General features: G+C 36.4%; 1 protein-coding gene across 4 annotated transcripts in view; it reads right to left on the bottom strand.

Moving 5' to 3' along the window:
- N4BP2 (NEDD4 binding protein 2) overlaps positions 1-19,177 on the bottom strand; it is a 42,973-nt gene that overhangs the window by 5,069 nt on the left and 18,727 nt on the right. For 3 of the 4 annotated variants that reach the window (XM_054825611.1, XM_054825612.1, XM_054825613.1), the window contains 12 exons: positions 18,025-18,113; positions 17,283-17,359; positions 15,297-15,452; positions 11,827-14,159; positions 10,418-10,503; positions 9,646-9,688; positions 8,368-8,612; positions 6,835-6,953; positions 5,281-5,419; positions 4,989-5,174; positions 2,560-2,728; positions 637-760 (listed from right to left, as the gene is read on the bottom strand). In XM_054825611.1, coding sequence (XP_054681586.1) covers positions 637-760; positions 2,560-2,728; positions 4,989-5,174; positions 5,281-5,419; positions 6,835-6,953; positions 8,368-8,612; positions 9,646-9,688; positions 10,418-10,503; positions 11,827-14,159; positions 15,297-15,452; positions 17,283-17,359; positions 18,025-18,113 — 3,766 coding nt within the window. Of the gene's footprint in view, positions 1-636; positions 761-2,559; positions 2,729-4,988; positions 5,175-5,280; positions 5,420-6,834; positions 6,954-8,367; positions 8,613-9,645; positions 9,689-10,417; positions 10,504-11,826; positions 14,160-15,296; positions 15,453-17,282; positions 17,360-18,024; positions 18,114-19,177 lie in introns of those variants that run through there. The other variant, XM_054825614.1, reaches the window with a different exon arrangement.

Here is a 19,177-nt window from a genome sequence, read left to right as displayed (position 1 = left end):
CAGCATGAACGAAGAGGAAGATTAAAAAAAAAAAGCTGCCCAATATTCTTGGTTATATTAATTCTGCTTCTCTTTTCCTGCTTCCCTTTCATACCTTCTTCTTTCAAAACAGGTTTTCTCCCTTGTCTTCTGTAGAAAGTAAGAAGGAAATGGGAAGGTAGGTCTGTTATTTCTGAGTCCCACCTTCACAGTCACCTTCATACACTCCTATAAAGAAAAAGGAGCAAACACACTGATGCCAGCCCAGACTTGCTACATTGCCATCCCACATAAGAAACTGAGCACCAAAGCAGGTATTGGAGACCTATAAAAAGCAGGATTAACAAATTTTCACAGTAAAGCTAGCAACCTTGAATGGAAATGGGTAATTAAACTGTGTTAGATAAGTCTAATTCATAGTGTTTTCACCTATCTCAGAGGAAAGGATCTAACACTTAATGGGTGCCCCATATAAGATGGTTTTGAGTCACACAATTGCATCGGATTTATGAAACAGCAGACCTACTTTAATCTGAAACAACAGACCTGCCTTAATCTGCTCAAGTAGTTTAACAGTATTCTAAAACTAACTTCAATTTTCAGTTAGTTAAATGTGGGTTAAGAAAAAACGTATCAGTAACAAAAATCTAAACTCACCTGAAGTTGTGGCTTGTGAGGTATCTGATAGCTGCTGGTCTGATGCGAGCAACTCCTCCCTGACTATGGCTTCCTCTTCCCGTGATAACACAGAGATATGGTTTACCACCAGTCTGCTGGTACTCTGTAACAGCAGGGATTGTAACGGTTAAAATTTTCCCTCAGCAGAGACTTGGCGTTCAGTATAACCTTTCCATCCATTCTTCTGAAAACCCTCACTACTGATTTAGAACTTTGCTTTCCCATGCTGGCTATGCTTTTTTTACATAAATATAGCCATTTTTTCCCCTCTTTTGAAAAAGATATTGTGAAAAAATATAGTCAAACTTTTTAAATCTAGATTGCTTGCAATAAGCATGTTGTGATCATCACAAAAATCCTTCTATTTTCATAGCAGCTTTACTGCTTCTGTCATCTAATCTTCACTTGGAATTTACATCCCGTGATGTGAATTAAAATTGCAAAATTAAGAGGTGGGTGTAATTTAGTTGATTTTTAAGTGACACTTCTCTCTATTTTATCTTAATGTGAATAAAGAGATAACAGTTTATTGGATAAAGAAAGAAAGGAAGAAGGAAAATATAAATCCACAGAGTTTTTGGCACTTAAGGCACACTTATTTGGACTAACTTCTGCTACGTTGGAGCATGTGAATCAACAGAACAACACATCACATGAGCTTTATTAGGGCATCTAGCCCTGATAACAAAAGCAATTGCTCTTCTCCCAGAGACCACAGCAACCTAAATTAAGGAAGTTTGAAAAAGAGGAAAAATTATAAATCAAACTGGATTCTCACAAGCCAAGATTTGCCAGTTCAAGATTATCAGTTCACAACATCTTTCCTCAACTAACCTCTCAAATTTATTTCAGTTTTATATTAGTTTACTGTTAATTCAGCCAACACTAAATGCCCAGTATTGATCCTTTTCCCATGTATGCACACTGAAATGAATTTTTTTTTTTAGATTTAGGTGACTGGACTGAGCAGAGAACCCCTACCATCATTACAGGACTCCTGGAGTAAGTGCAGCTCAGGAAATTTAGCTCTAAAAAGCATTAGGTTACAGCTTAAAGTATACAAATGTCATTTTAGGAATAGCACAAGATAATGCAATTTAATTATCTGAGGTATATTGAAAGAAAAGGATTACTTAAAAGGTCCCACTGAACACTTTTTGCTTCTACTGTGTGGAGTAGCTGTTTCAAAAAATCAGGTTTGTGCAGTGGTGGTACCTTGTATAGGAAATATTTCTTATAAAAGCATTCCCAGTCTGCTTAAATTCATAGGGTAAACTAATAATGCAGCAAATGTATCTTTTTTACAGCAAGAACACTCCTGGAATACTTGAACACTCCACTGGGAGAGAAAAGAAAAGCCCTCAAGCAAAACTGCATAAAGTGACATTTATGGAAGCAGCAGTATTCTGATCTCAAGAGATCCTGCTGACAAATCGATATGGAAGTTACTGAAAGATAGCTCAAATCACACACTTTCATGTAAAAGTTGAAGACAATATAATCATTGTGGTTAGAATTCCAATGTAATGATTTTTCTTTAAAGATTAAAAAGGCAACATCGTTCTGACAAAGCAATGCAAAGATGACACAAATCCTTGCATCACCACCTCTGCTAAAAAATGCCAGGAAGGATATATCAAGTCTTCAATAAAAACCCAAAATTATAAAACAGAAGAAAGATTTACAAAGAAGCACGGGCTGGGGCGGGGCAAGATAGAGAGCAAAAAAGAATCATTGCCATTCCAAGGGGCAACTCTGAAAATAAAACAACACAAGAGCCGGTTCTTTTTACATGTTATTAAATTACATTCATTCCCTCTGATATTGCCATATATTGTGATTTCTGAGTAGAAAATATGGAGAATAACTTTTAGGGGGTAAGAATTATTAGCTTATTCCTACCTTCACTTTTTTCCTGCAGCACCCTGGACAACTGATTCACGGCTTCATCCACATGGAGACCATGCAGATCCAACACATTCATAGGCAGCAAGGAAGTATTTATTTTCTCAAAGATTTGCACAGCAGCAGCATGGTTGGCTTCTTTCATCTTCTGCTCGTGAAGTCGACCCTTTATTCATAAGCACAGCAACTATTACATGCCGAGACATAATCTAAGCTCCACGCTGATCGTTGGGTTCAAAATGACAGCACTGGCAGGGTGCTTTTAGCTCACAGTTTGAAGCAGTAAAATTTATAATCACAAGAGAACTTCTGAAGAGGCTCAGTGAGACTTACTCACAAGGAGATTTCATGAAATCTGTTCTTAAGGAACTACTCAAAGCTAGCACAAAGAAGAAATTATAACAAAAGCCTTGCGAGAGAAAAAAAACAAAGCAGAAGAGGCACAAACCCATAAGGTCTTTACATAAGCTAAAGAGTTACACTCCGTGACGATTTTCAGATTTATTATCCTAATAATAGAATTTTACTTTCTTAAAGTATTTTGCTAAAAATTTAATGAAACAATGTCAGAGAAACTGTCCAACAGCCCAGGAAAAATCTACTGTGTGTTATAGTTGAGGTTAATTCTTCTGAAGGCCTTCCCTAAAAATCAGACATGCCAAGGGCAAACACTTTTTTTAGCTTTTTTTTTTTTTTAGTTATTGCCCATTATCTCTCCTAATATTTTTGACAGATATTTTATGACTGTCAAAGTCAATACAGTCCCCATTGGAATTAGGGGCAAGGAGCAGTACAGGGTTATTCACATTACACAGTGAACAAGTACCAACTATTTCCCATGAACCTTGCAGTGAGACTGAGAGACTGAAGCAACAATTATGTCTTCAAAGATCTGCAGGCACAGTCTGAAAAGGAATGGAAGACTTAACGCCAGGTATTGGACTGACAAGGGCTTAAGAGAACAGAAGTGAATGTCTGTCTTACACTTTCTTAAAAGTTATTAGTGTCAGACCAGAGACACCAGCCCCATAACTCTCACTTGCAGAGGATTCCCAAGTAGGCTAAGGCCACCAAGCATAAGATATTTTTCATTAATAAAGGTAGCTTAGTTTGCCTTTTTATTACCTAAAAGAAAATATATAATACATTTCCAGAATGTACTTGTCATTATGGCTAAGAACAAAAGTAAAACAGGACTTGACATTACATTTCTACTTAAAATCATGCAGACCTTTGTTTAGAATCTCTCCAAACTTCAATATATAAACTGTAAACATAAAGAGTTCATTACGAAGAATGACAACCAGTATTTCCTACCTGCACAGTAACAATCTAAACATTTAGTGTGATATGTTATACCAATTGCACAAAAGCTTTTTTTTAAGATAATAAGCTAATTCAAGTGATTCATTATTACATTTTTGTTCTGCCATAACGCAATTCAAAGTTTAGAATTAAATGCTTCTGTAACATGAATTCTTCCTGAATTTTTGTATGCTATTAGATCAGGGAAAAGCTACAGCCTTTGAAGATATTTGTAACCGAATTTTAAGAGTGGTCTGAATGAAGTGTGAATGGAATGGTCTTGTGTGCAGGCACCAAGAAACCAATGTACAGTAATGGTTACAAGAACAGTTGATACTTATAATCAAGAATGTGACCAACAGCAATGATCAACAGTAATCAAACTGGTATACACCAAGAAATGTGCTTGAATCAAGACCAAAGAGCCTGAGCTCCAAGGCCAGAGCACACAAGACTGATCAGCAGCAGATCTACATTCCTAAACCAGATGGATGGCAAACAGCATGGCATACCACACCATGTTTATCCCAACCCAAGACAGACTGTAGCCATAAAGACAGTCAGAATGTGGACGCAAAGACAGCAGGCAGCAATCTTGCCCAAGATTTATAGAGGATGAAGAAAGCAAGATTCTGAGGCAAAAGATCACATCTTAATACGTGTCTGACTCCTAAAAAGTACAAAAGATCTGTCTAAAACCAGTTCATCACCAATTAAAAGAAACCCAAGGGACACACGGAGGATTTGAAAATTGATGCTTGTTGCAGTCCACATCACACATGAGTGAACCTGGCCAGACAACATGGAAACAAATCTTGGTGCTTACAAGTACATGGATGCGAGAGTGAGAGCTATGAGAAAAGGAGCATGTGTGACTAACACTAAATGTTATCTTTCATGAGGTCTCACACTAAATTAGGTACATTAGCTTCCCGTATCAGTATCATTACTAGTGAAAGAGAGTCTATTTGTAAGGTGATTCTCCATATAACACTTACACAAGGAATAATAATTGAACAAATTTTTCAACTCTAGTAGACACAATGTTTTTCTTATCACTCTCAATTCAGTATTTAAGTACCTCTCTAAATTCAGGCAAAAAGCACAATATTTACATTTACCTGATGTGCATAAAATGCTGCCACAGGCTTCATACCCATGCGATAGGCCTCCCCAGCCTTTTTCAAACATTCCTGTCTCTTTTGCTGGTGACAAAAAGCTTCTGCTCTTAAATCATCATATTGTGGATACTCAAAATCTTGAAATATTTCACTCAAAGGATCCTCCTCTTCCTTACTTTTTTTTGCCTGTAGGAATTTGCAATGTTGAAGCTAAGTATGCATTGTAGGGTGTTTTCATTAACATAGCTTTGGATATGTTTGTAACTACTATTTAACAAAAAAATAAAAATACCTTCTTCTCCCGGTTCTTTGCAGCACTGTAGGAAGAAACAATTTCATTTTGCTGAACACTTTCTTGAGCTATAACTGTTTTTACAGGATCTGCCTCCAGAACACAGTTCAGAAACTGCTCAGTTTGTTCTAAAGAGTAGCTGTAAAGTATAAGTAAAATCTGTGACTTGAGAAATACATTAATAGCTGCTACATTTATTAAAATGTGTATTACAAACCTTGATATTGTTACAGAAATAGATGACAATGGAAATAAAGCACTGGAATGGAATTTTCCACCTTATTACAAAAGGCTTGCAGACTCACTATACTGCATTACTGGCATCAACGCACATGCAGTCTTGGTTGATTGAAACGTAATTGAGGGGCACTTGAATATTAAAAGGACAATGAAACACTACAGTAAATTGCATCCTACCTTAATCAAACAGACATTAGTTTAGAAGTAAACACTGCTTTTGGGGCTGGATGTTACTTCCATCTTAAATCTTCTCTAGTCAGGGTTGGCTAGTACAAACTAGTTTAAAACTAGCTCAGTTTTCTGAAACCATTATGCAGGAAAATCCTTGTGTTTCCAGTCAAGCTTTGTTATTAAATTTAATGAAATAAGAATAGGACATCAGCTGCCATCAGATTTCAAATAAGCCCTCTTTCTTCTTTATTCTTCTTGCTGTTCAGTGAGCAGACAAGAGGAAGTCTGATCAAAAGTAAAGATAGATTTTGGGAAAAGCAACACTATGAAGAGAATTTAGAATGTGAAAAATAAGAGATGGTGAAATGTTTGAGCCATAGAGATGGATGAAGGTCGTATTTTAAACATCCCACAAGGAAAGTTTTTTGTAACCTGGACAAGCAGAAAGACTGACAAGTAGGCATGCAAACCCATATGTAGAGACATTCAATTGGCCAAGGATGAAAAAAGAAGTTTTTCTTGAAAAAAGTTCAGTTCTCAGGAACTCGGATTTAAGAAGGTAGCCATATACCCCAGAAACATAATGCAGAAAAGAGAAAGAGAATATCAGCAGGAAGAGATGGAGCGATGGCTCATTCCTTCAGAGATGCTGTAGTAACCAGGAAAGCACTCACAGCTAACATCAGGTAATGGTAGTTTTCCTCTTGGGTGGCTGCCACTTTCTGTGAACCCACTGTTACCATCCCCACTAATTTCTCCCACTTGATTTAAACCTCAGCTCTAGAGCAAATACACAGTTCCACTGACAGTCAGTCAGAGGTCAATAGCCAGAGACATTCTTCTCCCAGTGAGAGAAGCTGTCTACTCAAAAAAAAAAAAAAAAGAGAGAGAAAAGAGAGAGAGAGAAAAGAGAGAGAGAGAAAAGAGAGAGAGAGAAAAGAAAAGAAACACATCGAGGTTTTATGCCCTTTTTGCTTTTAAGACCAGCTAGCTTTGCCTTTATTTAGATCTACAAAACCCATGCTAGTTTGGAAAAAGCCGTTCTTTAGCAGTACCTTAACTCTTAATATTTAAGACAGTAACTGTGCACTATAGAGTATTACCGAGTACCCTTTTTACAAAGAACTTTAAAAGATTTCTTACTTGTTGTCCTTGAAGACATCCATTAAGAAATTTTGATTAATAGTTGGAAACATCTCGAAAAGTTGCTTCTCCTTTAGTTTAGCAGCACAGTCTTTTCTAGCCATAGAAGGAACACGATTCTACTCAGAAGACAAAGGAAAAATATTACAAGTTCTCAATTAGAACAAAATATATTAAGAACAGAGCCAATCCAACTTTACTGTTATTTGCTAAGATTTAAAAAATATCCACTCAGTAGGTGTGCACCCACAGCAATGACAACATATCATATCAGCCTGCCACACTGATTTGATGAGAATAAAGTAGGGACAAGTGAGTTGTATTCTACACCACTGCAATGCTCTGCAGTCATTTGAAGTGACTCAGCTGGAGGTCCCCTCATAATTTGGACGAAGCAAAAGGAGGATTTTTTTAAGGGGAATTTAAGTTTTGGAATGCATTCCCTGTCCAATGCTAAGCTTGTGCAAAGTCCATCACTCTATATTGAGGGTCTGGGACTGAAACAACATTTTATTATTAAAAAGGGTGAACAATTTTGGTTTGATGTATCTGAAGCTGTACTGTAATAAATATTCATATTTGTGAAGTCATGCTGAGAAGAAAACAATTAACCCCAGAATAAAGTGGACTGATCATTCCAACACTCAGATTAAAAAAAAAAAAAGTAGTCAAAACAAAGCCAAGATCCATGAATCCAAACTGAAAATAAAGCTGTGGACTTCGCAGTTGTTATTATCAGTAAGCCACAGACATGCAGTTCAAAGAAAGAATCCCCAAGCCATCCTTTCAAAGTACAGGCTAATCCATCCAACTTTTCATACCAGTAGAAACAAAGCTGCTCTTTTTTAGGACAGCTACTTATCAGGGACAATTACAAAAAAAGTGTCTGTTCTGAACAACTGCCGGGCAGTAGAGGGCAGTGTTATGCCCACGCCAACCACAGGCCATGGGAACTGTGTGGAAGGTACAGAATTAATAAAAATCCTTTTAAAAAAAATACTATTTTCTGACAAGTGGGTACAGAAACACGTTGACATTAACCTCAAGTACTACTTTGAATGTCTCATCTGTTAGGAATGTCGTAGGTTCTCCTTACAAAAAAATATTAAAATTAATTCAATCCACTTCTGAACAAACAAGGCATGGAGCTATGTAAGAACTTTTCTCGATATTGCTTTCCCAATAAAAAGTGTTTGAAATCACGCTGATCATCTCTCTTTGCTTTAAAGTGAGCAATCAAAAAACAATTCAACCAAATACAAACGCTAACCTATAGAGTGAAATGCACCATGATCTATTTATGAAACAATCAAAATATTACATTTTAAAATGAGATTTATATTTTTGAAACAGAAACATCTACCACAAGCTGACTCCTGTATCACAGTAATCAACAATATAAATTGGCATGCATTTGTCTCACGAATTCAGGCTGTAATCAGCAGCACAAAGATGAGTCACCAGATAAGACATATTTTGCTTCGTTAGTAGTAACAAATTTAAAGTACATAAAAAACCTGGTGCTATCCATACCATGTCCTGTTTCTCCTGCATAGCTATTTCTTCAGAAATTATTTGTCTGAGAGAAACTTTCTGAATCTGAGCATTCCAGTGATCCATAAAAGGAAAAACATCTGATGTTGCTGGATTTTTAGTCTGCATGTCATTAGATGAGCCCGAAATCCAGTTCATTTTTTTCTTCTGTATTTTACTGTCTGCATTCTGAGATAACAGCATTTCTGAGTCATCTGTATCTATTTGCTGAATCACAGTAGGACCTTCAAAAGCAATAAAAATGAGGTGGCAAATAAAGCAATTATTATCTTATTTGTACAAGCAAAGCCAAAATAATTACGTTTTTCAACCTAGATGGTTTGGGTTTTGTTAAAACAATATTATTAATGCTAAAACATAAAACAACACATTGTTTTCACCTTTCTCACTTTTATTTTCCAAAGATTGTTTGATCATCTTTATCTACTTTGTAAAACAAAAGCAAAACCATCAGACTCCCTGACCAAGTTCTCAAGTGCCAGGACATATCTTACAGCTGTAAACTACCTTGCACATACGTGAAGTGGGGAGATTTCTTTGCTTTTATAAGAGAACTATTGACTCATGCATTTACATGCCTTTCCTCTACAACTTAAGGACAGATGCTTAACAATCTCGTTTTGCACTTCTAGGAGTTAATGCCAACAGTGCTGTTTGGTCATTCAGGTGGAGAGTTTGCACCCACACTGCAATCCGTCTTCACCCAGGTCCCATGCAAGAGTACTGTGGTTCTGCTATACAGGGACATTTCTTCTGGAAGCTGAATGAAAACTAGATTGCCAGAGATTTTAACACTTTTTGAACAGGGATGTACATCTTTCTGCTACAATCAGTTCCTCTGACAAGGACAATAACATGTGAATGTTGTACTCCTGACCTCCTTCCCTCATCTACAGAAATCTTACTCGGCTAGTAATTCTCTGGCCACACATTTTCTTGCCACGGAGATTACAGAAGTCCTACCAAACAGCTGTCTGATCAAGCCACAGCTCCTCTAAGTTCTCTGAAGTACGCAAAATGATAGGCTTTTTCCTTGCATCTACCTGAGACTAGTGATTCTGCTTATAATTAACTTCTTCCCACACACACCTCCGTAAGAGAATAGTAAATGAAACCAAGTACAACAAATAAAAGCTTAGCTTAATAAACGAACCCATGATTTTTCAATATTTGCAACCTTACTGAAGTTTCAAAGAATTAAATATTTTTATAATGAGAATTAAGTATTTTTACAATGAAGAGAAATACATAACATACCTTCTGCAGACAACTTACACGATTCATCTCTCCTCTGACGCTTCTAAATAAAAACAGTAAAACCATGACTGTTGTAAGCAAACTATAAATTTTACAGTAAGACTTCGCAAGTGTTAGCTTCTAAGTAAACCAGCTTCAAAATAACGTCTCACACTATTTCTTAAAGATTGGGTATTTTAAAAGAAATATATTTAAGAAAAATAATTGAGAAGTGAAGTTTAAAAGATAGAACTATCTGAAAATAACATCAAACTAGAGGAACATGCCCTGCTGCTAAGATTTCATAACCTTAATTAAATAATCCAAACAAAAATTTTGCCAAAAAGGATTCCAAGTTTTACAAGGCTGTGAAGGAACAGAGATTAGAGAACTCTTCTCAATTAACATAGATGGAGATGTTTTGTATACATAATTATTCATAAAAGAACTCTTCTTACATGTCAAAAGGCCAGTAATTATTTTTGGCCAGTGGAATTTTTGATCAATCTTGTAGTGAAATTGTGCATTATGATCCTTCTTTTTTAAGAATCTTGGTTTTGTGATAAGGTAGCCATGACATGTCATTTCTTCATCCCTTAAACTGTCTTTCAACAGCTCTGATGATTATGACATGCTGATACACTCCACATATTTTACAAACTACTATTGTATTTTATCATTGTTCCTGCAAAGTTACTTATATCTTACCCATTTAGACTAACACATAAGGCGGCAAATGGTCTGACAAAGCACAGGTATGCCATACCCTATCATAAGCAAGAAATCTACTAACCAGAATAGATTCTTTCCATTTTTCATGAATCACTCTTGCCAAATTCAGATCAATATGAACCACACAATCCTCAACAGTTAGTGATCCTTATGGAAAAAAGAAAATATATATTAAAGCATTTTATAGAAACTTATCTAAGCAATTAAAAGTACAGTTGCCTAGACTTATTAATTTGAATTCTGGGGATTCTGCACAAACTGTCATGTCTGAAAAAAACTTCAGCAACTGCCAAGTTTAAAAAAAAAAAAAGGCATTCCATACAGAAGTCATTATCTGATGTTCAAAAACTCAGAAAGGGTAGGAAAAAAAAAAGTTAACATTAATTGCATCTTGTTGAAATATGACTACCCAAACAACTACCTTTTTCCTCCTTTTTTCCATTTTTCTAGCAGAAACTTCTTTTACAAAGCCAATGTTAATTTCCAACCACAGTTTCATTTGTGAAACTGTGATTCCCTCTATTTTATTACAATCCACAGGCAACTGCTTCTATGTAACACAACATACTTGTCACTGCCCAACAGCAGTCACATCCCTCTTTTCAAACACACAAACTCAGAGAGGCAAACTCCAAGTGTCCCCTCTAACTTTAAAGGAAATGGCAGGAATTATCATGGTATCATAATGATACATCTTTTCACTAAAAGATCTGTATGATACTGTTTCTCACCCCTTCAAAAATAAAAAGGCAAGAAGTACATATGTATCAAATAAAAAGGCAGGGCATATTTCAGACACAATAAAACACCTTCCCACTATCCAAACCATTTTTTTGGAGGAGGTCGGCATGGATGGCAAAGAGGCCAGTAGTCAGACCCACCAATAAATCAGGTATCTGGGTTTCACATCAAGTAATCTTCAGGAGAAGTGAGAAAAAAGAAAAAGAAAAAGAAAAGAGAGAAAACAAACAAGCTATGTATTCCTTATGTTTTCTTCCTTTTTCTATCAGTCTAACTTTTTAAGTATAATCGCACTTTATATTCTCTCTAAACCATTCATCTTCTCCTTCCTCAATTTAACTGATGCCTAAAGCATTCTTTTTTCTTTCGTTTTTCCTACCCAGTCATAATTTGCATCTTCATATCCCTTCAGAGTTTCAATATAGGCTCAAAGGCCTGTTGCTCAAAATGCAAATAAGCCAATATATTTTCTTATGCTTTTAAAGTACAACACATATACAAAAAGACAAAGGCAGAAGGTAGCACTACTGCATTTGTATTTTTTGCCACTCAGTTCCATTTTTGGATTAACAAAAGAAAACAACAGTATCATGAGGAATTGTGCAAATCTGTTCCCTAAAAATCAAGCACAAAGGGAAAAAAACACAGGCAAAGAAAGGTTTTCTTACCCAAGTTGTTGGGTTTTTGGGGTTTTTTTCCATAAAAATAAGGATAGAACTATGCCCATACCTGCATCAATGCCAACAGGCCCAAATATTTCTTTCAATTGGAGTGCCAGTTCAGGAGGTAATGTTAGTTCTAGGCAATCTATGTTGAAGGCTGCACGTGATGTTGGTATAGGGCTTTGTATCTTGCCTGTAGTTTCATCCCAGCTTGGGGTTTCAATTTCTTCTTTACCACATATCTCCCTGGAACTCCCCTGGGTTTCTTTATCTGTTTCCAGTTCTTTATCACTCCTAGGACCCACCAGAGGTGCATGACCTGTTTCCAGGAACAAAGCAGTCACTTTGGAATTCTCCGCATTGCTTTCTGAAGGGTTACTGTCACTTTCATTATTTAATTCCAATTTCAAATTGGTAGAAGTTGTGTTACGACCGTGAGGCAAAGTCATGGGTATACATAAACCTGCCTCAAGTTGTAAGACTGATGGCTTCTTTATAGTTTCTTCACCAGGACTCTCAGACTCTATCTTCTGGTTTCCTGAAATGGATGGCTCAATGATATCTGAGGCTGAGCTGCCTGTGTCAGTTCTAGGGGCTGCATCTCCAGACTTTTTCAGTTGTGCCAAATCATTCAAGGAGGTAGCAGTCAACAAGCCAGCCACATCAGCATCTGTTACAATTGCCTTGTTAGCCCTACTTTCTGCAACGCTGAGTGATGAGTTCTTGTCATCTGAAGGCTCGGAGATATCACCAGCCCCAATTATTTGTGGCGTTCGTTCGCAGCCTTTGAGACTCTCACCGTAATTTGTACTTGCCTTGAAATCAAGGTCTGCGACAACTGGCTCAGCTTCTCTTACTTGAAAGCATTCAGAATCAACATCTTGGCATAACCTTTCATCAGAGTCTAACAGTAGGCCTGTGGTCCAGTCTATGTCTTTGTTACATCTTTCATACAGATCTTTCAGAGCTTCAAATGAAACAGACTCAAAGAGCTTACATAGCATATTTAGCTTTTCAGACTCATCAACATTGATAAGTTCACTTTCTTCCACAAATGTACTTTTATCATATGTAACTCGATAGGGTATTTTTTGCTGAGAATCTGAGGCATTATCTACATCTTTGGGTTTGAAGCCATCTAGTCTGCCATGCAATACTTTGGTAGTCACAGGAAAAAGCATTTTCTTTTCTAATCTCCACAGGAGAGCAAAGTCCTGTGATTCAGTCTGTGAATGGCTACTTTTTTGTCTACACAAGCACGTGTCATGTTTCTCTTCTGCTGTGTTAAGCATAGACAAGTGTTCCTCTTCTTTGGGATGGGGCAAATTGTTGTTTGTAAAAGTGAGAGCTAATTTGTGATGTTTCCTCATTCTCTTATTTTGCTGGGTTTTTTTCTCACCTACTGTTTCACTAGCTACTGTTTCAGGTTGGTGCATATGCAAACCTTTTCCATCCGGTTGCTCTGCAGTGTTCACAGGTGTCCCACGAAGCACATCTACAGTCTCAAGAGCATTTCTATTAACATCACCTTCAGTATTTCTACCTTCATCAGACTGATTTAGACTTGTCTTTCTTGTTCTCCTTGACCTTTGTTGTCTCTGTTCTAATGAGCCTGAGACAGGCCAATGTCCTATCATTTGTAATTCCAGTGTAACTTTATCTGAACTAACAGAGGAACAGCTAGAGGCTAGATTTTGTTCCTCATGTCCTTTTTCAACAGTACAGGTCCCAGGCAGGCCCGCTTGCTCTTTACCTAACTCAGGATGCTGCTGACTGAGAGTTTTATCTTCCTTATCACTCTTCAGAGAAGATTTTTCTAGTCTTCTAGCTCTTTTGATTCTCTGTCCCATTGTTTGTTCTATAGGCCAGTCACCCAGAAAGTTTAGTAGCTCTGGTTTTCCTGATGTGTCAAAAGCTGAACTGCTTGGTTCCACTATGTTACTACTTTGTGTTGATTTTGGTTCTGCATGTATTTCGCCAGATTGTTCAACTTCAGTTTGAACTTTGAGAATGTTATTATCACTGTGTTCCTCAACGCCTCCTGTATGCAAGCACACAGTCTCTTCAGTTGTGGTCACATCAATCTTATCCATTTCTGTTTCAGGTTTTTTTTCAATTTTCTCTTCCTTGTGTTCTTTCTTCTCCAAGGGCAGTTCTTTTTCTACACAATCTGATAAACAAACATCCAAGTCATCTTTAACAGTGCTGTTCCCAGAATTGTCTTCCACTGAGTTATTTTCCATTTCTTTTTCCTCTTTCTGAAAATGTTCAGGATCACAGTTACTTTCTAATGTTAGAGAAGTACTGGGAAAAGTTTTATCATCTTCAGCTAATTCATGAGGCTCCACATCAGAAGCAAAAGGTTTTTCTTCATTTACATCAGAATGTGCCTCTTTCTTTCTGAAAGACAAATTGGAATTAAAGATAAACCCATTTCAAACCTTAAGCACTTGTGCACAGTTTTAATTTTGGCTTGGTTATTTACTATTTTCAAATTACAGACCAGAAACCACCTTTTAGGACACTAAACATCCAGCTGGAGAACTCTAGTGAGAGGAAAACAAATTTAAGATGACTCAGCCCTAAACTCAACACTCCTTTATGAAAAAGAAGGAGGTAAGCAAAGCGGAACTTTCCTTGGTAGGCATCCCTTTTCTACTTCAGCAGGAGGCTAAGAATACTTTCTCAGGAGTCTATTTTCCCCCATTCCCAGCATTCAGTTATGTACTGAAGCACTCTACTGCCAGACATTTCCTCCTTCAGATCAGCAAACCTGGTAAATACGCTTTTATTTAATGACTGTTACTCTCTCCTGATGGCTCAATGCTAAAGAAAGTCCAGAAGTTAACTAGGAGAGAACATGCCATTTCTTGTCATCCCATTTTTCACAATCAACTACATGCCATTAATTATCAGTACCCACTTCATTTCAAATGCATTAAGCACGCAAAACCTAAATGAAATAACTACAATAATATCTGGTTTCCTACGCATTATTATAATGCACATGCAGCATTATTCAGATTAGCCACTACAAAATAGTCGTGTATACAACCAACATAAATCTAGACAAGTCTAAATTAAATATATTCAAGAGCAAGTAAATAACTCATTATTACTGTACGAAGAATTCACCTTCTACCACAAAGATATCATCTAATACCAACACACAGACTCAGTAATTTGCTGGTATTTGTGAATACATTCTTCTGAAAAGCATTTTATAGATTTTAAGTGTTTTGTATCTACAACATACATACAACAGCACATTTTGAAGATAAGAGAAAGTCAATCAAGACTGGCTTATTGAAAAGTAACACACCCCCATACTGGGTTGACTAGATCTCTTGACTGCTCATTCCTAGAAATGCTGACATTCTTAAAAATTAAGAAAATTGTGTACTGTATTTCTTTTTATTATTTAACTAGTCTTTTTAATGCATTCACTGTTCAGCAGCATTATCCACGTTCTGTTGCTATGAAGTTTGAATTTTTAGCCTTTTATTTGAGACTACAAAGCTAGTAAAAGAATCTAACCTATGGCTTTCCTCCTGACAAGGATCTTCACTCCAGCCAGCAGCTTCTGATTTTTCTGGGACTGAAGAATTCAATATTGAACTAACAGTAAGGCAGCGTTCATACCGTTCCAACATTCTTTTGATCCTTTCTTTAGATACACCATGAATGTTTCGCCTATGAATTAAAAAAAAATTGAAAAAGAAACATTTCAGATTTGTATATTACAACAAGAGAAGAGAATAATTTAATAATAATTTAATGATAATAAGTTTACAGCAAGACTAACCAGGGAATTCGGGGGGGACAGGGAAAAAGCAGTGAAACAGCAATTCTTTCTGTATCCATGCACTAAGGCATTCCAAACAGGGTACCTCAGACATATTGCTGCTCCACTTGACTTCTCCACTCCACCTGGTGGCCCTGTTCTGCAATAGGATGTTTGCCTAAATACTAAAATCTAAAACTGTACCATTAATGCATCTTCTTCAAATAAGTATCAGAAACACACCATATCAGATCCTGACAGTGATGCAGGATATCAAACTAGCTACGGAAGATTTCTGAATTCAGTCTTCCTTCTCTGGTTTTGCTAAACTAAGAACTCCTTGAGGAAAACCTCTTCAGCTATTATTTTGGACAACCTTTGACTAGAAATTTTCACTGACTGCTAAATACCAACTAGTAATGTGCTCTGCAGCAGCTCCACCTCGAACAAGTGAATCCCACCAAGGATGGCGAAACAGAAAGTGAATGTACAGGAGAAAATGTTTAAGTTCTATTTTAGGAAAGAAAATAATCTTCCTTAACCTCACTTGAAAAGTGGTCAACCTTAAGCTAGGCATGCAAATTCAGATGACAACTGATATTATAAAATCACAAAATAACTTACATTGAAAGGGTCCTCTAGAGGTCACATAGTCCAACCTCCTATTCAGAGGAGGTAGAGCTAGATCAGGTTGCCCAGAGCTTTGTCTTGTCAAATTTTGAATATCCCAAATAACTGAAAGGTTACAAACTCTTTCAAACTGGGCAAACTCTTTCAGTGCCTGACCACCCTCAGTTTTGGGTTTTTTTCTTTTATGTAATCAAAAATTCTGAAGTTCCAATTTGCTTATGTCTGTTTTGTCCTATCCCTGCACAATTCTCAGAAGAGATCATCTTAGTCTTCTCTCTAACCTCTCAAAAGGTAGCTATAGACAACAATATGATCCCTTCCTTAACATTCTCCTCTTAAGGCTGAACAAACTACTCTTGCTCAATTCACTATCATCTGCAAATCTGCTGAGAGTGCACTCTGTCCCAACATCCAAGTTATAAAAAAATACATTGAATAGTAGCGGCCCTAGTATTCATCCTAAAGGGACATCAGCCTCCTCTTGGGCTTTGAACCACTTTGATACCCTTTGAACCTGACATCCAGCCAATTTTCTAGCTACCTTATTATTCACTTACATAGGGTTTACATCTTGCTTATTTTGGCTCTAAGTAATGGCTCTATGACTGTGTAGAAGGTCCTGCTAAAGAAGAGGTAAACAACAATGGTGATGCACAGGGGTTTGTCCCTCTCAGGCCATGAGGTGCTGATTGCCTTAAACTTAGTGACAGCAGAAACATTTCAAATAAGGCAACAGAGCAGCTGGATGCAAACACAGCCCCAACCTGACATAATTTTTGCAACCTCAGAAATCCAAAGGAGCAGTCACTGTACCTTAAATGCAGAAGAATTGCAACCATGAAAATATTACATGCTATCTATTGCTAATGGCATATTTTGTATGTAATTAGAACAAAGTCACAGAAAAAGATCTCATAATACATATAAAATCCCACAAAAGCTAATATTGTAGAAAAAAATATTTAAAAGCTACTTATTATCGCAAAAATCTTGACTGATATCTTGCTACTTCACCAGCCACTGTACAAAGCGATACCTTTTGAAAAATCACAGTTTATAGACTGTGAAAGATATACAATCTAACATGGAATTTTTCTTTACGTTCTTACCTTTCAAGTTCTTTTGGTTTAAACTTCCACCAAGTGTCTGGTTCTCGGAACATGACTTTGTATTTGAACTGCTGAGCCTGAACAAAACAGAAATAAAACAGAGCAAGCCATATCACCCATTTCTTATTTATATGAAAAAGCACACAACATGTATAGCCTGCTTCTTTAAACTGGTCACTTTTAGTCACTAAATAAAAGCACTACACAACTAACAAAACAGTGCAGGTGCATTATTTTGATTACATCACTTCAATGAGAAGTATTCAGTAAATCTGCCTAACTTCAAGCAAGCTAGCAACATTTGATAACTCTAGCCCTCCAACTGCTCAGCTGGTATCTGCCTCTAGATCATATTTAGGATGAAACTAAGACTGAGTTTTCAAGTTTTGTCAAGCATCAAACATCACTCTTATTAATTAGTGCTGATTATATTTTAAAAGTAGCTTAGAATTTTACCAATCATATAAAAGAGGAACAGAATTCAGTTTCCTCAGCAATATTTATTTTTACTCCCAAGTGCAAAGCATTTGGCTTTGTCACTTGGAAACTAGGCCAGGTCAATACTCAAGATGCACACAGAATACGACACTGGGTAATACGATTCCATGTAACACTTTTTTTGACTCCAGACTTCCTTGTAGAATAACAGCTAGACTGAGAAAGACAATCCCATTTTAAAACATATGTTGTTGCCATGCTGGTCAATAATCCCTCTTCACATCGATCAAGTTGTAATACCTACCAAAGTAACATAAGGCTTCATCTCCCATGCTTGTATGTTTGTGTTGTCTATTATTATAGGAGAGATTCTCATTTCAAATGCTTCTTTGGCTGAAAGACACATGTGTACAAAAGAATGTGATAAAGTTAATTTCATTATAATAAGGCAGACATGTAACATTTGTATTAATTCTCTAAATTTGTAGTATTTTTTAAGTAGGCAATCCATAATGATTAACCGCTGTGTAAAGAACTCTTGCCACAGTTTGATCTGTTTCAAGGCCCTCTTATTTTATAAATCCCCCCCTCACATGTAAAGCTACTGAGATACGGCATTATTCTTTTGAATTAACGTATGTATGATAATCAAGGAATGAAAATGCAGATGTAAAATGCACCAAGATGACTAATCAATCAGTAAAATTAAACTAAAAAAAAACTACATGATCACCTTAAAGTGGACTTCTTTGTTGCATACAAAATTCTTGGCTTTATAACAGTCTTAAGATTAGTCCACTCTGTAAACTGTATAAAATATGAAAAATCAAAAGAATTATTGTAATTTAAATACACAGTAATGAAATGTTTAGAATCACTAGCTTTGAGATACAGCACCATGTTTTTGTAGCTATGTTACGATGCATCTGAACAATCAAAGTTATCATTGAAACACGCATTTCTTATTAACCCATTTCTCCACTGGCTAGAAATTTGACAGCAGAAAAGTGATCATGGTTCAAATTTAGCAAATAAAAGCTTAAAAAGAGTTGTTCTATGCTGAGCTTAGTGGGAGCCACTATAAAAAAATACACCGATTATGGGAAAAAATCGTTTATTCTATCTTGCTCTTATAATTTTGTTTTAAATTTGCCAGTAATTTAGTGTTCAAGAGAAAAAAAAAAAATCAAGAGCAGGAAAATATCTGTGTGTTATTTGTATCAACATCCTCACTACTTATTGCATATGCATATATAATGGCTCATCTCAGAAGAAATAATTCTGGGAGATGGTACAAATTAACACTCCAGAAATGGGACACAACCCAAAATACATACCATGATGAAATCTGAGGACAAAACAATCTTTTGACAAAGACACTGGGATTTTTAATTGGAAAACACACGATAGACAGCTGACTTCTGAGTTTGTGCTCATATTCTTTCTCCACACCCATA

Source organism: Grus americana, chromosome 4, assembly GCF_028858705.1.
Source record: "Grus americana isolate bGruAme1 chromosome 4, bGruAme1.mat, whole genome shotgun sequence".
Taxonomy (NCBI): domain Eukaryota; kingdom Metazoa; phylum Chordata; class Aves; order Gruiformes; family Gruidae; genus Grus; species Grus americana.
The sequence above is the reverse complement of the archived record's forward strand: the minus strand, read 5'-3'. Positions and strand labels throughout refer to the sequence as shown.